The following is a 20,447-nucleotide window of genomic DNA, read 5'->3' as shown; positions in this document are numbered from 1 at the left end:
AGTGTCACTGCCGAACATCTAGTATAATCAATTAATATGTCAAGTACGGTTCTGCGATGTACATCTGCCCAAATGAAAGATAGCCAGCTATATGTTAGCTATGGCGATTCTTTAAAGTCCAAAATGTGTCAAAATTGTCCAAACCAAAACGGTTACAACCGAAACAATTGACACCATACAGATATATAGAGTTCTCATCTTTGTATCTGTGCCATTATGGTATCTGTGACAGCCTCAATGGTGTTGCCCRTGCTATCTCCATGTAAAAGTTGTATGCTCCATGTTCTACCAACTGAGGAAGAGAGGACCACCATGTGGGTAGTGGACAAGCGGACACTTCAGGAAAAAGTGTCAAGTATTAAGATGCATAGCCAGCAGGGGGGCTCCAACCCTCCAAGAGCCAAACACTGACATCTATTTGGCCAAAACATAGACACCTTTAATGTGCTATACTGTACCCTACTATACTGTACTCAAATTCATCCTACTTGAGTTTCTTACAATTTAATAAAGGGCTCATGAACTCAAAACCACATCAATTCAGGGTTATAGCCACCTAGAGTGCTCCGTGGATCTCTATGATTGACACTTGACACAGAAACACCTGGTATTTTGCCAAAATAAAGATAGGTAAAGTGATAATTTAAACATCTAAAAAACACAATTAATTAGATGCATAAGCAATTCAATCAATCAACAAGTTTAGGATTCATACAATCAACATTTCACAGAGAACAATAAAGATTATATTTATGTTTTTACTATTTTGTTWTGCAAATAAAATCTGTAATACGTTAATCAAAATGATCACTACTGTGCATGGTTCTCCCTTTACCGCAACTTGTTCACTATGTTTCCATAGTTACATATTTAGTAAGGTGGTAAGGAATACAGGTAAAATATGCAATACAAAAGTGTGCAAGTAGCATATACAGTATGTCACCTGACATATGTTGGAAGACGTTTGCTGAAAGTTTGGGAAAAATAGGATACAAATTATTACAAAAATTCAACCCCCGATTTGCACATTTTCTGTAGAATGACCCATATAATCTATAACATGGGGCTTTTGACTCCGCTAGGCTATTAAACAAGGAATTTGATATGAAGAGCAGTTTGGATTTTGCACTCCACTGAAAGAGAGACATGTGGGGGAAGGCACTACCATAGTTAAAGCGGCAATCATTAGTGGAAAAAATAACAAAGCCTATTCCCCCGTCCCTATTTCGGTAAAAGCTAAGGATGGGGCTGGAGAAATGCAACTACTCTCCAATTAATAGACAGAGCTATTGATGCAAGGACTGACCTTCCATGATATTACAATTATAGTTTTAACCATGTTTTGAGGATATATACAGTTTGTTTACATTTACTTTGTTTACAAACATTGGAGTTAAACAAGTTTATATTTTGGGTTCAGATTGGGTACGACAGTTGAACTAAGCTCGTGAGGMATTTATAAGTTATATTCTTCAAGAATCAATTAATCAAATCATGTATGGTTAATTTATAAGTCCAAAAACRGATGTTGCAACTGCTGATTGCCCCTTTAATGATTAAAAACAGAAGGGGAGAGGTCATGTAAGACACTAAATCCAGCATAGATAGGAGATAGGGGGAAATATTATGGGCCGTTTGCCAGTGTCTTGGAATATCTCTCTTGTGTTGCGTAACAGTGGATTACTAGTGATTTCACTTTGTATTATTCTGAACACTTTCAAGTGATGTGGACCAACGGCAGGTCTTCACTCTTCAGTCAATTACATTTTGGTACGTTTCCAAGCATTAATACGCCATGATATCCAGGCATGTTCTTAAACCCTTGTTGCGTTTTAGAAAGAAATCTGTGAAACTGGAAGATAACATACAAGAATAGAATGAGATTAGAGGCAATAACGGACTACTGCATGCAGATGATAGGAAGACGTGGTCCTTGTCWYTTGTGCCAGGCACATCCATTCTTTGTGTAGTCTGTCAATGGGCTGTTAGTGCAGGAGTAGTCCCACGTCTCTCTCCGTCAACCAAAGTCTATCCGTGGCCGATATTCTAGTACCATTGGGTAGGCCTGAAAGAGAGAGATGACATTGGTCACCCTTGGACAGAATCCACTACAATGGAGACAATAATCAGAGAATAAGTAACGTAGACGTTCTAACATTGTAACAGCGGTGGGAAAAGTACCCAATTGTCATACTTGAGTAAAAACATTTATTTTATTTTATTTTTTACAAATGAAGCATTGTGTTTAGTGAGTCCGCCAGATATGATGCTGTAGGGATGACCAGGGATTTTCCCTTTAAGAGTGTGAATTGAACAATTTTCTTGTCCCGCAAGGCATTCAAAATGTAACAAGTACTTTTGGGTGTCAGGGAAAATGTATGGAGTAGAAAGTACATTATTTTATTTTGGAATGTAGTGAAATAAAAGTAAAAGTTCTCAAMAATATAAATAGTAAAGTACAGATACCCYMAAAAACKACTTAAGTAGTACTTTAAAGTATTTTTACTTAAGTACTTTACACCACTGCATTGTAAGAATAGCATATAAACAGTAGGCTTGCACGGGGCCTTTCTACCTAGAACACAAAAACAACACAATCTGATGTGCTGCTTCATCTATACGGATTGTACCTTTGTAGCCAGGATATGCTGCAGTGGAAGGAAAGGTAAGAGAGCAGAGCAGAGGGAGYGTGATGAGGAGAGAAGTCTGATGCCAAAGCAGGTGAAAGAGAAAGACACTCCACAGACACATCATATCAAGCGGGTCTATTTTTAGACAGGCCGGTAGACATGCAGCAGTGGTAGGCAGGAGACACTTACGTACAATCCCAAAGAGAAGGGAAATTAGTTGGCCAACACTGACCCAGTTTCTGGTCATTTGGTCCAGGGGAGGACAGGGATTCATTCTAGGCACAGAGCTATCACCTATTCTGCACAKTGGGACAATCTGCCCCAGATGCCAAATTTGGTCATGTGAGGTCAGTAATACTGTCATCTGATTTTTTTGGGGGGGGTTCAACTGCTGCCTTCCTTGGAYTCTGTTCTTGGAATCAGAACATTCTGCGTAAGGACTGAGGAGTGAAGACGAGGGTATTTTAAGCTTGCCAGAACCTGTCTTTAACACAAGCCTAAATTAGCAGAGTATCATTCAAAACAGGGAAATCAATTGAATGATTAAAACTGTACAGTTTACTTGGCCTTAGGGGTGTTGTATGTTGTAACTAAACCAGGGCCTAGTGCTGAATGATTAACCAAAATGTTGGTAATTTTTTTTAACAGATTGTCCCACTTTGACAGTTCATTTATTTTAATTCCATTTCGTTCGATTTTTTTTTTTCATGTGAGCTCAATGCACAGTTTCTCTAGAGAGAAATCAGATCAAGCCCAAACTGTGCGATGTGTTAGGGAGTTGTAGTTTCCATCAGGCYGATATTCTACATAGTTTTGGGCAGAAAACTTGGTAATTAACTACAATGACCATAATCCATTGCGTGCCTACTTGTCCGGTCTGTGTATGGCAGACAGAGCGGGAGAGAGAAGAGACGGAAGAAGAACACGCGATGGAGAGGATAGAGAGCAGTTGTTTCACGAAGTATCTCTACCTGAAAATACATGATCTTGGTGATTGATAGTAGGTATTCAGCAGTCATAAAAGTATGCCTTATTTACTTTGAAGAACTACTAAAATATTGATTTTGTCAGACAGCATAGGCAGCATCTCTATAGAGATGATCAATTGGAATGAAATGATGTCATCAAATAAAACCAATGTAAAATACACAACAAAAAAATGTAATTAAAGTAATGTGAATAAATKATGGCTAATAATTACTACCATCATGGAACTTGTATTAATTGTTTTATTTTGTGTAGTTAGAGCATTCAACACACATAATGCAAAGTGAATTTCTTGTTAAAAATTATAGAAACTGAAATCGGTGAATATTTTTTTTAGAATCGAACTGAAACCGAACCGACCTCAAAAAGCACTAATCGCTCAGCACTATTAAAAGACCCCTCTATTGAGCCAGTGGTGATAAACTGGCTGTGGAAGGGTAGAGTGCCAGGCGATGAGCCCAGGAACAGGCACCCTGCTGGGGCAGCTGTCAGGGGCCTTCACTGCTTTCCTCACCTGTCTTCTTGGACCAATGCAGTGATTCATGACCTGAACCTGTGCTGCCGGAGCCCAGACCTGCCCATCTAAAAGTGACAATCATGAGCAATGGAATGACCAGCCGGCTAGCAAAAGTGCTTATGAGGTCAAGCTGAAGTGTGTTAGTTAGTTAGTTAGTGTGTTAGTTAGTGTTCTAGTTAGTTAGTTAGTTAGCCTAGCACACTTTGCAGAAGACTTGGGGGCACTTGGTTAGGTTTAAGCATGGTTGACTGAAGTTCAGGTGAAAATATAGTGACCACAACATAGGCCTATATTTTGTGAGGTGAACAAGAGGAAAGTGGATTAATTGAGGAAGAGAAGCAGCCATATTTCAACTGCATTTACYATAACCTAGCAATACCTTACTAGCATTGCAAATGTCTCCAATACTGTATAGTACCATTATGACACACTGTGAAACAACAACTAAATTCACCATTCYACTTTGCAGCTTTTTTTCTTTCACGGACGAGGCATCCAAACATGCTTTGATGCGAACCTATAGTACCAGACACATCTTACAGCCTGTAATAAGCTCTGCTAACCATGTCACTGCTACTTCCTGCTTGRTGTATCAGTTCACACAGTAGAGTGATGGTGGCATTTTAGACGGCTAACCAGCTAATCGGCTTAAAGCCAAGCAAGCATTGACTCTCATGGAGACTAGTAAGACTACAGCACCGTCATTCAGCGGCCACAGCTTATCCCCTGGCGAGAAAGGTATGAGGCTTAGCATCTTTATAAACGAGGGGAATGGGGGGGMATTGATATCATTGGGGGTTTACATACGGTTTCACCGCGAAGTCTCCACCGCGTCATGAAGATGAACTCCATGGTGTGGTCTTTTCCCATGATCTCCCCGTTGCATAGGACGTCTAGCTGCAAGGGGACACAGAGGCTGGTGACTAAGAATTAGACTACTATGGGATGACAGTCAGAGCACAGGCTGCTAGAGAAGAGGACTAGAGTTAGACATATCTCCCTTTCTCATACTGTTCAAACAAAAGGACAAGGACTCAAATATCTCTTCATGGAGAGAATGTGACAGACATTGTACATAGAGAAAGCTGGGTAACATTTTATAATAGCTTTCATTTATAATCCATTAGAAATGTGTATGAATGCTTTTAAATGCCTACAAATGTTTATAAATGCTAGAAGGCAAATGTATCAATGGGACAGTCACTACTTCTAAATAGTTAGTGAAAGTGGTATTGTGTGTATGGCATCTATGCAATCTTAGTGCTCTGGAGCCCCACACTCTTAGAAAACAAAAGGGTTCCAAAAGGGGTTTTCCGCTGTCCCCATAGGAGAACCCTTTCTGGTTCCAGGTAGAACTCTTTTGGATTCCTTTGTGGAAAGGGTTCTACATGGAACTCAAAAGAGTTCTACCTGGATCCAAAAATGTTCTACCTGGATCCAAAAAGGTTTCTTCAAAAGGTTATCCTATGGGACAGCCGAAGAAGCCTTTTAGGTTGTAAGATGGCAGGTCTTTCCAAAGAGTGCAGGTCTTTCCCAAAGAGTGCAGGTCTTCCTAAGAGTGCAGGTCTTTCCCTAAGAGTGGCAGGTCTTTCCTAAGAGTGCAGGTCTTTCCCTAAGAGTGCAGGTCTTTCCCTAAGAGTGCAGGTCTTTCCCAAGAGTGCAGGTCTTTTTCTAAGAGTGCAGGTCTTTTTCTAAGAGTGCAGCGAGAGTAAGTACAGCCTCTGTACAGCAGGGGGCCTGCTAACAAGGCCAGCCCTTTCCCCCTCAACACACAGGAGGCTGCAGGAGACTGCTTTATGTGAGGCCCACACAAAACTAATATTCAATAGCATGAGCTTAATATTGGTCATACAGTAGATACATACAAAAGGGTATAGAGCACGTACAAAAGCTTAGTTTGTTACCTCATAAGAACTTGGAAGCTTTAACTTCAAGCTGAGAAACTTCTTGATTGTTCCGACTGTCACTCGAGTCGAGCAGCGTATAAATTTCTTCATTAAGCCCTAGAGTGGAGGTTCAGAAGATGAATTCAATGATTCAGGCACATTTATTCAGAATTATGTGAAGAGCATGCAAATCCATACGTTTCAAAGAGCCATCTTCTGATTCATTTTTTATTTATTTTTATGAATGCATAATTAAGTTCAGTTAGTGCATTTAATACTAATAGCATCCCTTTGGCACAGAGAATCATTCTATATTATACCTCAATATGAAACCATTATGATCCTCTCTCCCTCCTGCTCTGCTCTCCTCTCCTCTCTCCCTCCTGCTCTCCTCTCTCCTTCCTCCCCTCCCTCCTCACCACATATTCACTGACCAGCTTTCAATGACAGCCCAGGAAATAAAGGATAACCACACATAAAAAAATTCACATGAAAGAAACATGTGGTTTTCAGACACATGTGAACATGTGTGAACAAATCAGAATTATTATTCATATTTTTCACGAGTCAGACACGTGGTTTTTGGACAAGTGTGAAGTTTCACAGGTAMATTTTTTTACATGTTTTTTACCCTCACGTGAAAAAAAATCCCCACGTGACATTTGTTTTCCGCAAGTTTATTTTTCACGTTTCATTTTCACCACTTCCAGCTACATCTGGTCTCCCATCCAGAGACCGACCCTGCTTATCTTCAGAGGCAACCCAGCAGTGGGATGCAGGGTGCTATGTTGCTGGAATGAATATGCCAAAACTTGCAACTGGAAAAAAGACAGCGAAAGCAAAGGCCAGGGTAACATAACCAAAGATAGGGAACATTTCTGGGAAAAGGGAGGCATTTTATTGAATCACATTGTCATTTATTTAATTTTTTTTATCACTGAAAAACATTTTTTTGCATCCATTTACAATTCATTTTGTTCTTGCATTTGAAAATAATTTCCTAGCAAAACAAAATATTGTTGTCAATACTTTTGGGTTCCTGTTTTTCTTTAGATGTCATTATTTTTTGTTTGAAATCCTAAGAATTTTTGTTCTGGACTTCAGTAGTTTTCCTTGATCTTACTGGCACAAAAGTAACTCACTCACTAGAGGATTGCACCATATAATAACACTATTACTCCCTGCCACAGTTTCAGTAAAAACCTGAGGGATGGGGCTGGAGAAATGCGACCACTCAACTCCATTGACTACGCTATGGATGCAAGGACTGACCATCCATGATATCAACATTATAGTTTTAACCATGTTTTAGCCTATACAGCGGTCGTTTACATTTACTTTGTTTACAAACAATGGAGTAAAACAAGTGTATATTTTGGGTTCTGGTGGGTACGACAGTTGAACTAAGCTCATGATGCATTTATACGTTTTATATTTAAGAATCAATGGGTTCATATCATTAACTTAGAAGTCCGAAAAATGTATGTGGCAACTAAGGATTGCCCCTTTAACAGGCAGTGACCTTCATACAGCAGAACTGTCTCTTCGTTTGAACGTGATCCATTAACCTGCCTCCAAAACATATATTCTGTCCACTGTTCCGTGAATGTCTTGCAAAATCGTTCCCTTGTCCCGCATTTGGGCTGTTTAGATGTGGTCACCTGTTCCAGATTCGGGGTTTTCCTTTCATATTTCGAGGTAGCACGTTAGCAGGTGGGGTGCACCAATTGGTGTCACCTCATTAGTAAGTACGTGTTACACCAGTGCTGGCTTGCCCATCTCGTTAGTCGGAAGGTGCTAGCCCAGGTGGTATTTAAGAGTGGCTGGGCCAGTGCTCCGGTGGTTCTTGAGAGAGTGGGAATGAGAGATGTTAGAAGTGCTTGAACGCGGAATAGCACTTCCTCTTTGAGTGTGATAAAAACAAAGCCTTTTTATCATGTGTTCTCTCTTTGGTTTGTCCACTTGCCTTTAGCTCCATATTATAACTTGGTGTGGGTTTTTATTTTGGTTAGTCTTTTCTTGGGCAAATTTAGTGGGCATTCGTGGTGTGTGCCTTTTAGGATCCAGACTCTTGTTGCTAGTCAACGTTCAGTGGACAATCCTCGTGAGATTCTTTGAGAACCCCTACTAAAACCCAACTGTATCCGTTTTTGTTTTGGTTGTCAGTGATTTGCTTTGCTAATTCCCTTTGTTGTGAGCGTCATTTTGAGTTTGTAAGGAGAATAACATTATTTCAACCACACATGTGAAAGTGAGTTTTTCACCAGCGTTTTACATGTGAAACTGCAAATGTGATTTTCATGTGAAAAAGCAATTTCATGTGAAAGTGAGATTTTCACCTGAATGTTTTCCACATTTTCACATGTGAATGTTTTTCACATGTAAAACTGCATATCCAATTTTCTTATGAGGTGAAAACATGTTATTCTCCTCACACGTGAAAAAGGTGGAGTTAACATGTGAAATCTAAATTGAATACAGTAAATACGGTTTCACGTGTGAAATTTAAGCTCAACGTGAAAAACAGCTATTTCACATTTGAAACTGCAAATTTAACATGTGCTTTTTGTTGTTGTAAGGGTACAGCATCATTGTCTATCTATACTCTATTCAACTCACATTCTGAGATGTTAGACCGTTAGAAGGACAAAAAGGACCGTTAGAAGGACATCAACATAAAAAAGTGGGAGGAATAATGTTCGGGAGACAGGGAAGAGGGAGCAGAAAAAAGAACAGAGCAGCAGGGAAGAGATACCTCTCCACCATGACTTACCTTAACAATGTTCTCTCCCACCAGGCTGCTGTTGCGTAGACAGTCAAGACTGATGGCTATCTGCGGGTCACTCCTGTGGTAGTCTCCATCCCCACCACCATCATTATCATCATCATCGTCGTCATCCAGCCTGGATCTCTTCGATCGGGGGCCGTCTTCTATGACAAAATAAATGGATAAGTATGTTACGTGTGAGCAAGAGAGTATACAAGTTGAGTTTGTTTTCCTTGAATTCATATTAAACTGTGAAAAGACAATTCACAATAGGGCGGTTTTGATTGATGCCGATGTCTTTCGCTTTTCACCTAGAAATGCAATATCATAAAAGGCCTTTGGGACAAACTGTCGATCATCATATTGCCATGGGGATGGCATTTGTGTCTGGCGAACCGAATCCATCCATCTTTTTAGTCAATCTGTTGTTTCCATGTGATGTGTACATCATAAACAGGGGGATCTCGTCAGTGCCTTGTAGAGAGTGCTGTTAAAACGTTCCCCTTCCTCCTCCCCTTCTCACCCTCTCTCAGCCACCTACAGTCACTGCAACAATGCAACCTGAGTCACAACTCCTCTCTGTCTGCTCACTGATCTCTCCCCACATAGAGCCTCCTGACCCATCGCCTCAATAACCAATCACAGCCCACCTCTGCCCACCCGAGTGGGTTCATTCTGGTCCCTCCTGAGGAGGGTCTTGGTCTTCATGGATACACTAACACAGATAATTTACCTTCTCCATTCTCCTTCCACTTCCGACTCCTCCAGAACTCGATCTCCTGCTGTTGTTCCTCTAGTCAATAAACAAAAAGAGAATATATGAATACACAGGGTAGGGGTTATATCATTCAGGTCAAATAGAAAACAGCTTGGCCTACGATCAAATGCAAGATTTATATCTGATGTTGGTGGATACTAAAATGACGTCACTCACTTTCTCTTAGCCCAGGCACGAGTTTGAAAATGATTTCCTCTAAAGTGTTGTCCAACCTGGTGATAGAATGAGACGTAAAGGAAGAATAAAAGTACACACACACTTATTCCCAGACATTGTATCTGTGGGCTGGGCACTGGGTGAGGTCTTTAGCTGTAACCTTGGCTCCAGAATGGTGTCCAGCTGTTGCCTGGATCTCACCCCATCCTCCCCCAGCCCAGCCCACACCAGCCTTACCATCTCACTAGTCGGGTGGACAACTAAAGGGTGTAAACTCAGATCTGCCAGAATCCAGCTAGGGCCAGTTCAGTAGTGCAAAGGCCAGCATGTTTTTACTTTACTGATGGTAATCTATTCAGTAGCATTCATTATCATCCTGTGATTCTCAATAGGGAAAATATAAATGCAGATGAGATTCTGTTAGATGTCAAATTAGGTGTATTACCTTAACATCTCTCGAGGGTTGGTTTCATGGACTTGGATGCCACATTTGGGGCAGTCGTTGCTGTCTTCAAAGTGTTGGACGATGCAACTTTTACAAACTGTTGACAGATTAAAGGAGATAGAGACAAAGAATGGTTGATTTTCTCCAAATATAGACCTAAAGTAAATATGGATTTTTATCACACCATTCAGGTGGCAAAGAAATGCCAAGATGACTGCAGTTTCTCTTTTCGTATCCATTTCTCTCAGATAACCTTCACAATAAAAGGATTGTGTTAAATCAGAAGGAATAGCATTCTAATATCTAATTTCTAAAGTTTGAACTTGATACACATCAGAGTATCTGTTGAGCCTTGAAGCATGACTAAAAACTCAGTCCTGCAGTTGAAATTGAAACTGTTGACTAGCAGGGAAATAAGGAAATAGTGGGTATAGCCTGGTCGGTTCTAGATGCATCCATCACACTGTAGCCAATACGACAGATCGCACAGACACACAGCAACAGCGGTCAATACCACAACACACACATATACCATTGCATACAGTATAATGTATAGATGTATCTTTCTTTAAAGAACACCTAATCCGATTCCATGCAATACTGAGCTGAGGATTAGGCCTATATCCTATGATGTGACGTCACCAAAACGTCAGGAAAAGAAAAAAATCAGATCAGCAATATCTGTCAGAAGAAGCAGAAATATAGGTCACAGTCTGCCCTCTAGCAATTTCCATGTAAACAGTATATGCTTATTCACTATGCACTGGCCTATAGCCTAGATCAACGTATAGTATTATACAGAGCCATGATTACGTTCCATCTCAAAAAACAGATAAAGCAACATGTCACGACGACTCTCATGTGACCTACTTGTGTGTATACACTGACATGTGTGTAACTGATAGATGCACACACACACGTTACATGTAAATGTTTTTAAATGTACATATAGTGCCATCTGGAAAGTATTTAGACCCATTGACTTTTTCCACACTTAGTTACATTACAGCCTTATTCTTTTTACCCCTTTTCTCCCAAATTTCATGATATCCAATTGGTAGTTAAAGTCTTGTCGAGAGCTTAACCCAGAAGCCAGCCWGTGTCGGAGGAAACACCGTACAGCTGGCGACCGTGTCAGCATGCATTGCACCCGGCCCGCCACAGGAGTCGCTAGTGCACGATGTGACAAGAACATTCCTGCCGGCCAAACCCTCCCCTAACCCGGACGAAGCTTAGACCACTGTGCCACTCGGGAGGCTGTTACAGACTTATTCTAAAATGGATTAAATAAAATAAAACATCCTCAGCAATCTACACACAATACCCCATACTGACAAAGCGAAACAGGTTTTTACAATTTTTGGYAAATGTATWAAAATTAAAAAACAGAAATACCTTATTTACATAAGTATTCAGACCCTTTGCTATGAGACTCAAAATTGAGCTCAGGTGCATCCTGTTTCCATTGATCATYCTTGCGATGTTTCTACAACTTGATCGAAGTCCACCTGTGGTAAATTCCATTGATTGGACATGATCTGGAAAGGCACCGGTCTATATAAAAAGGTCCCACAGTTGACAGTACATGTCAGAGCAAAAACCAAGCCACGAGGTCGAAGGAATTGTCCRTAGAGCTCTGAGACAGGATTGTGTTGAGGCACAGATCTGGGGAAGGGTACCTAARCATTTCTGTAGCATTGAAGGTCCCTAAGAACACAGTGGCCTCCATCATTCTTAAATATATGAAGTTTGGAACCACCAAGACTCTTCCTAGAGCTGGCCGCCTGGCCAAACTGAGCAATCAGGGGAGAAGGGCCTTGGTCAGGGAGGTGACCAAGAACCCGATGGTCACTCCGATAGAGGTCTAGAGCTCGTCTGTGGGGATGAGAGAACCTTCCAGAAGGACAATGATCTCTGCAGCACTCCAACAATCAGGTCAGATGGAAGCCACTACTCAGTAAAACGGTGCATGACAGCCCGCTTGGAGTTTGCCAAAAGTCACCTAAAGACTCTCAGACCATGAGAAACAAGATTCTCTGGTCTGATGAAACCAAGATTGAACTCTTTGGCCTGAATGCCAGGAAACCTTCCCTACTGTGAAGCATGGTGGTGGTAGCAGCATCATGCTGTGGGGATGTTTTTCAGCGGCAGGGACTGGGAGACTAGTCAGCATCGAGGTAAATATGAATGGAGAAAAGTACAGAGAGATCTTTGATGAAAACCTGCTCCAGAGTGCTCAGGACCTCAGACTGGGGCGAAGGTTCACCTTCCAACAGGAYAACGACCCKAAGCACACAGCAAAGACAACGCAGGAGTGGCTTCAGGACAAGTCTCTGAATGTCCTTGAGTGGCCCAGCCAGAGCCCGGACTTGAACCCGATCCAAACATCTCTTGGGAGAACAGAAAATAGCTGTGCAACGTTGCTCCCCATCCAACCTGACAGAGCTTGAGAGGATCTGCAGAGATGAATGGGAGAAACTCCCCAAATATAGGTGTGCAAAGCTTGTAGCGTCATACCGAAGAAGACTCGAGGCTGTAATCGCTGCCAAAGGTGCTTCAACAAAGTACTGAGTAAAGGGTCTGAATACTTATGTAAATGTGATATTTCAGTTGTTTATTTTKTATAAATTTGCAAAAAATCCTAAAAACTAGCTTGTAATTATAAGGTATGAAGGGKAAAAACTATTGAATCCATTTTAGAATAAAGTTGTAACATAACAAAATTTTGGGGAAAAAAATCAAGGGGTCTGAATACTTTCCGAATGCACCGTCTTGAAAAAAAGTATTTTATCTGTAATGTATTTTTCGTTATGTGACGGAGCCCAGTAAGACTAGCTGTTGCCATTGGCGTCAGCTAATGGGCATCCTAATAAAGTCAACAACAACAAATAAACAATCCTCACATACATACATCTGCTGTCTTAATCAACCAATAGTATGTCAGAACAACATGTCACATGTTCTTTCAATAGCCAGCACACCGCCACATACACTTTTGTTTCCATTAAAGTCCATTTAGGGACGAGTGTTGAAAATGTGAGCTAGAAACATATAGTGGAATGCATTGGACGATTGTTTGTTAAATGTGTCAAAGTGGTTATACTTGTCCCATATAAAGTAAACTAATGTATAGCTGTTTAATTGCATTCTGACTACTGTATTTTTTAAATTTAACTAGGCAAGTCAGTTAAGAACAAATTCTTATTTACAATGACAGCCTGCACCGGCCAAACCCTAACCCGGATGACACTGGGCCAATTGTGTGCCGCCCTATGGGACTCCCAATCACGTCCGGTTGTGATACAGCCTGGAATCGATTCTGGGTATGTAGTGAAGCCTCTAGCACTGAGATACAGTGCCTTAGACCGCTGCGCCACTCTGGAGGTTAAAATGAAATAGTGTAGACTAATATCAAAGACATGTTTTGCTGGGGATCTCTGAAATATACTGAAATACACAGGGAAAGCAATCATTAAACAGCCAAACCATACTGTGCTAAGCAGCTGCTGATATTTTTCATTAGGGCTAAGGTTCAATCTGACTTCTATGACAGTAAAGAAGTGACTTTGGCTTCAAACAAACTGGACCCAAACTGCTCATCCTGTGTGGAGGATATTTGTTGTCATGGTGACTGAACCCACTGATCACTTGAGATGTGTCATTCCTGGAAGTGAGCTTTTGCATCTGCCGTTCTCTTCCAATAAAACATTCAGTTCAGATGGAGAGGGCAGAAATGGAGAAGGAGACCATGTAATATGATATGTAAATCATGCAGGATGACACAGAGGAGATGGACAGAGCGCGCTCTTGACATTCATAGCACTGTGACTGTGCAAGGCCATTGTGTAAAACAACAAATAACACAACCAACTGATTCTGTGAGCTCTAAATCCCAGCCACCTTTTAGTGGTGCCATAGATGCCATTTGACATTTTATTCAATGTACGTACTACACCAAAATAAACAAGAATTTCTAGTAGGGGATGTTAGGTGTAATGTATATCTAATAGAATACACAAATATGCCTGGATATACTATAACCTATGCAATAGTGAAATTGTGTTTTTCTGGTACAGACTACATTACATGATGTCATGATGAACGTGGCACCTGAGAGAGAGAGAAAGAGAGAAGGGGGGTGGTCTTACAGGTGTGCAGGCACTCTGTCACTGTGGTGGGCTTGATCAGGTATCCTTTACACACGTAGCATGTGATAAAGTGGTTGAAATCCTTGACCAGGTGCTTTCTCGGTGAGGTCATCTTGGACCAGAGCAGGAGTGGTGATGGGAGTGTTGTGTATTTGGGGGAAAGGAATGATGGGAGGATGGGGGCTGGAGGTCAGCGTTCACAGGACTTTCTGCAATGCTCCACACTGTTGGGTTTTCCCCTTCAGTCGCTTCATCTTAATTCAGGTTTCCCCTCCAGGGAGATATCAAGTGTGCTGCATTTTCATCTCTGTGGTGCTGTGGGTGTCTGTGAATTAAAGTAGAAAGCAGTGTAATTTGGGTATATCCCATGCTACACGTATGACATGGTTATGACATAAATATATCAACTTGATATTTGTACAATTCAAATGCAAATTGCAAAGTTGCATTACTTTAATGAAATTGAATAAACTTAAAACACATGAAGACATCACTTCATCTTCTACATATTTGACCAAAACAAATGGATACAGGTGCATGCATACGTGGGTTTCACCTTTATGCCCCGCCCCCTCGATGTTTTCTTAGAATCGAAAGCAACTTTAGTTCCTTCCAAAGATTGTTATGATGTAAGTGTTTAACCCCTTAATAGTAACAGTAATATAATGGAAATAGTATTTTGGAATCCAACGTTTGGAGACTACTTTGGTTAGCCTATTCAAGCGGAATGACACAATGTATCGAGAACAATATGTACCCATTGGACTTGCAAGATATTTTCGCTGCAGGATCATTATGCTCAGTTGCATGATCCCAACGTTATTTACAATAACAGTTTAGAGTTCAGGCACTGACTAGAATATTCTGAGAGGAAATGTCATATGATAGAATTGTCACAGATTTGACTGCAAAAAATCGTCAATACGCAGCAAGGAAATACATCGAGGATGGTTCCCTTTACAGTGACATAATTGTGTCTTATGTCCCTCTCATCATCACCAGGAAATCATACGCGTCATTCTTTGCGTCACCCACGATATTGCGCGAACAACACCATGGATGGTGAGTTTGACATAGTAGGCTACATACCCTGAAAAACTGACTTAAGATTTAAGTTGCTGCCATTGAAGTCGTGTAGGCAAATTGTTGGGACCGTACACCGTTACGTCGATCACTAAGATATAAAATAAACTAACGCCACGGCACACACTTGACTATGATCAAAACGCACATGTCCATAACTTGATAGCCCATATGACACATGATCGCATTCCCAACCCACCCCAAACTTTACTATCACAGCACCTACCGGAAAAGGATACGAACAAGCATAGCTTGCTCGGCTTCTGAGTATCGAGTAGTAAACGCATTGCTTACCTTCCAGTTCAAGGCTCCATGGTCGAGATGGTGTGATCTTATCCGATAATTATACAACCTATACGCTGTATGGTGTGCGCACCGACGTTACATTAAAGTAGCGCTGAATACGGAACTGGTTTCAGAATATAGGCTAGATGATAGGAGAGAGCGGCGGAGGAGGATCCAGCGCTTGTTTACGCATTGCTGCTTTATTTTCATTCCACGACAGATACACTCTGATTGGACACAAACTAGGACGCAGCCTTCAATTAACAACTTCTGTAGTCCAGTAAAATGTTGTCTATAATATGATTAACACAACCCACTGGGCACACAACTTCAATTCAAGGTGGAAATGTTGGTAATATTAGGTTGAGAAGTTGATCAATGAGATTTCAACCTTTATTCACGACTCAACAAAAGCCAGGAGTTTGTTGAATTCCCAATGTGTTATCACTATGCTTTCAAGAATCTAAAAGCACAACCAAATTCCAAACAATGTCTGATTTTTGGTTTAGTTGTCATATAAATGTGTTAGCACTGCGCTTTCAACCGTTTAAACGAACAAGAAAGTCCTAATCGGAATTAAATGTCAGATATTTTGTATTTATACAAAAACTCAATGAGTTGTTACAGTGTTTCATATAATAGAACAACCAAATGGCCTGGATTGCAGTTGAGATTACATTAAAAGTACATAGTGCAAGTGTGCGACCTTTGCATGTCATCTGGAACATTCAAGTGTTCTATGATGACATAAGAAGACATTTATAGTTAAGGTAACCTCAAAATGTGGCCATGGATATKYTACTCATTTAAAGGTTGAATAAATACTGTTACGTTAGTTTGTAAGATAGCCTTAACTTTAGGCTATTTATTGTATTACAAAAGTAATATTGAATTGTGTTTGGTTGTCAATGCAACCAAATATCAACATTTAAGGGACATGTAGGTCTATCTAATGCTTGGATAGTTTCATCTGAGCCATTTTTTAAACTTTTATTTTTGGTTTAGTTTGACATGTGAATCCAACATATCATTTGTTAACTTTTCGTAAAGTTAATAGGCTATTTACTGTATTGCAAAAGTGATATTGAATTGTGTTAGGTTGTCAACGCAACCAGATATCAACATTTGAAGGAGATGTATATTTTGTGCCACTGACAAAGTCTGGCTTTAATTCCAGTTTGTCTAGAAATTAGTAATTGATATGTTGGATTCACGTCTCAATCGCAACAAAAAATCTAAGTTATTTAAAGTTTTGTTTGATTTAGTCATATTCTTTCATTTAGATTTTTGGTTGAGAAGGAGAATGTGAATCCAACATAGACATTTTTAATTTGTAGACAAACTGGAATTAAAGCCAGACTAAGTCAGTGGCACAAAATATACATCTCCTTCAAATGTTGATATCTRGTTGCGTTGACAACCAACACAACTCAACATCCAGTTTGAATACAAATTAACAATTGATGTTGGATTCACGTATCCATCTCAACCATAAATCTAAGTTAAAGATGCACTATGCAGAAATCGCTCCGCCATTTCCTGGTTGCATAAATTCTAATAGTTTGCCTAATTTCAGGTTTTGTGACAACAAGCAAGTACAGTGTAGAGAATCATTGTACCATTTAACCACTGTGGAATATACATTCAATAACCAAAAAGATTGTAATTTCAGCTGTTTGAATCTGGTGTACAAAAGTAAAAGATGCAAGAAAGAAACTTAAGAACGGGGAGCATAGAAATAGTGCACATAGAACAGATCTACCGCTTCTTAGACTTGCTTTCAATGAGAATGACAGATCTATAACACACATCTCTATGGGAATTTGTCCGKGTTGCCCAAAAAGTTACATACAGTATTGTGGCTTTAATAGGACTAAATCAAATCAACTTAGATTTTTGGTTGAGATGGAGACGGGAATTCAACATATGAATTAGTAACTTGATGATTACATTTGAAATCAACCAAAGCTTRAAACCATAGGCCTATATGTTTTGTATATTTTTTGTTGAACCCTGGGTTGAATAGAAACAATAGATGTTGATGACTTCACAAAATGATGCTACAGTATATAGGCCTAAATAGTCTCATTGATGATATATTATAAGTATGGTCCCATTTTCATTTGCTCTGTTTAACCTACCCTTTGGAATGACTTCGATAGCGACAGTGAGTCTATTTAGTTATTAAGAGATGCCTCAATAATCATTCTYACAATAGCAAATTGGTAGTAGTCAATGACTAATATCAAAGCAGGGCTTGGTTAAAACCCTGGATGGGAGACCAAAGGGATAGCTGTAGATAGATCAACTCTCCAGTAGGAGGTGCTGTCCAGCCTATTRTATTTTTTTCTGATAGTGGATATAMCGTTGAAGATCTTAAGTTGTTTCAAACAGTATGTTGACAAATTATGTTTAAACAACGTTGATTCAACCAGTTTGAGCCTTGGGTTCATCAACCGAGCAGAGGTATGGTATTGGTTSAGGAACCTGTGGACCTGTGGACCTATGGATCTGAAGTAGCCTAGAGTGGCAACTTCAGAGTGGTGCAGCGGTCTAAGGCACTGCATCCCAGTGCAGTCCCTGGTTCAAATCCAGGCTTTATCACATCCGGCTGTGATTGGGAGTCCCATAGAGCGGCGCACAATTGGCCCAGCGTCGTCCGGTTTTGGCCGGTTTAGGCCGTCTTTGTAAATAAGAATTTGTTCTTAACTGACTTGCCTAGTTAAATAAAGGTTCAAAAAATATATATATATTAAAATAAAAGCCTATGCCCTAAGCTACCTAGCATATAAAATAAAACAAATAGCCTATTCACCAACACATCAAAACAAATTTAGCCTACATAACCATTTGTCTTCATATCTTCAAACAGTGTTGGTGTGTTAAGTAGCCTGTTATTACATAGCTTTAGTCCACTATGAAGTAGGACCGGCCAGTATCCAGCTATTCAACACACATGTAAATAGAAACTCAATGAACATACATTTAGCTATATTTCAGGAGTAACTCTTATTCCTATCGAATGTATTATTGTATGTATCAATCAATAAGTTGATATGTGTCAGCCACCTTTCAGCCATTTACATCAGTCTTAGACAGGACATGCCCTCAATTCTGTCCAGGGCTGTGTTAAATCAAATCAAATGTTATTTGTCACATGCTTTGTACACAACAGGCGTAGATTAACAGTGAAATGCTTACTTATAGGCCCTTCCCAACAATGCAGAGAGAAATACAATAGTGAAATAATAGAAAAGTAAAACACCTTTATAATAAAAGTAATAATAAATACACAAAGAGTAACAACAACTTGGCTATGTACGCGAGGGTACCAGTACCGAGTCGATGTGTAGAGGTACGAGGTAATTGAGGTAGATATGTACATACAGTATAACTAAGAATAAAGTGACAGGTAGTAAACAGTATCAGCAGCATATGTGATGAATCAAAAAAAGTGTGTGCAAAAAGGTGGATGCGGGTAGCTATTTGGTTAACTGTTTAACTAACTATTGATCAGTCTTATGGCTTTGGGGTAGAACCTGTTCAGGGTCCTGTTGGTTCCAGACTTGGAGTATTGGTACCGCTTGCCGTGCGGTAGCAGAGAGAACAGTCTATGACTTGGGTGGATGGAGTCTTTGACAATTTTTAGAGCCTTCCTCTAGAGGTCCTGGATGGCAGGGTGCTCGGCCACAGTGATCTACTGGGCTGTACGTACTACCCTCTRAAGTGCCTTGCGGTCRGATGCCAAACCTTTGCCGTACTAAGCGGAGATGCAGCACATCAAGATGCTCTTAATGRTGCAGCTATATCATTTTTTGAGGATCTGAGGGTCCATGCCAAATCTCTTCAGCCTTCACGACTGTGTGGGTGTGTGTGAACCATGTTAATTCCTTAGAGAKGTGAACACTGAGGAACWTGAAGCTCTCGACCCACTCCACTACAGCCCTGTCAATGTAAATAGGGGCYCTCCGTTTCCTGTAGTCCACGATCAGTTGTCTTACTGATGTTGAGGGAGAGGTAGATGTCCTGGCACCACACTGCCAGGTCTCTGACCTCCTCCCTATAGGCTGTCTCATCGTCGTCGGTGATCAGGCCTACCACTGTTGTGTCATCTGCAAACTTTATTGACATGGTAGTGTACTAGGGGTGGACTGGATATCTGGCATTTTGGACAAATGCCAGRTGGGCTGGTCCATGATTAAAACAACAATGTACTTGGGAATTCAAAAATGGATTTAAATACATTACACTATTCAGTGTACTTGATGCTGTATTGATCATACAGATGGATCCGTGACTTCACTTGGCCTCTGAGTCACTTGGTATTGACAGGTCCCAAGACTGATTAGGGCTGCAGCAAGTTCAAGTCACCGCTGTAGCTCATTTGAAGGAGAGAAAAAGGCCTGAGCCTTACAATCAATTGGTGGGAGTGAATCTGACACAAATATATACCTTATACATTAGCCTGGTCCCTGAAGATGTCTAGTGTTGTCCTCTGTGGGTAACGACTGCTAACGGAGGTGCATTATACTCAGAGGAACATTCAACCGTCATTGTCCAAGGAGGTGAAGTGAAGTTGTTTGTGAAGAATAGCCACGATGGAGATGCAAAGGTGAGATGATAAAGATGCATTTTTAGTTTTAAATTTTTACTTTATAATAATAGGAATGTAGGAGTTTATTTGGTGCAAAAGGAAAATAAATTGAGAATGTAAATACAGTTGAAGTCAGAAGTTTACATACACTTAGGTTGGAGTCATAAAAAC

General features: G+C 40.4%; 1 protein-coding gene across 1 annotated transcript; it reads right to left on the bottom strand.

Moving 5' to 3' along the window:
- Nucleotides 1-1,613: 1,613 nt before the first annotated feature.
- LOC111977437 (polycomb group RING finger protein 5-B-like) lies at nt 1,614-15,782 on the bottom strand. The gene is made up of 9 exons (XM_024006853.2): nt 15,692-15,782; nt 14,315-14,639; nt 10,167-10,263; nt 9,722-9,777; nt 9,521-9,580; nt 8,794-8,951; nt 6,039-6,137; nt 4,942-5,031; nt 1,614-2,065 (listed from the first exon to the last, which is right to left on the bottom strand). The coding sequence occupies exons 2-9, from the start codon at nt 14,424-14,426 to the stop codon at nt 2,018-2,020; spliced, it is 720 nt and encodes a 239-aa protein (XP_023862621.1). The 5' UTR covers nt 14,427-14,639; nt 15,692-15,782; the 3' UTR covers nt 1,614-2,017.
- Nucleotides 15,783-20,447: the final 4,665 nt, after the last annotated feature.

Source organism: Salvelinus sp. IW2-2015, linkage group LG18 (genome assembly GCF_002910315.2).
Source record: "Salvelinus sp. IW2-2015 linkage group LG18, ASM291031v2, whole genome shotgun sequence".
Classification (NCBI taxonomy): domain Eukaryota; kingdom Metazoa; phylum Chordata; class Actinopteri; order Salmoniformes; family Salmonidae; genus Salvelinus; species Salvelinus sp. IW2-2015.
Note: the sequence above shows the minus strand (reverse complement) of the source record. Positions and strands in the feature narration are given on the sequence as shown.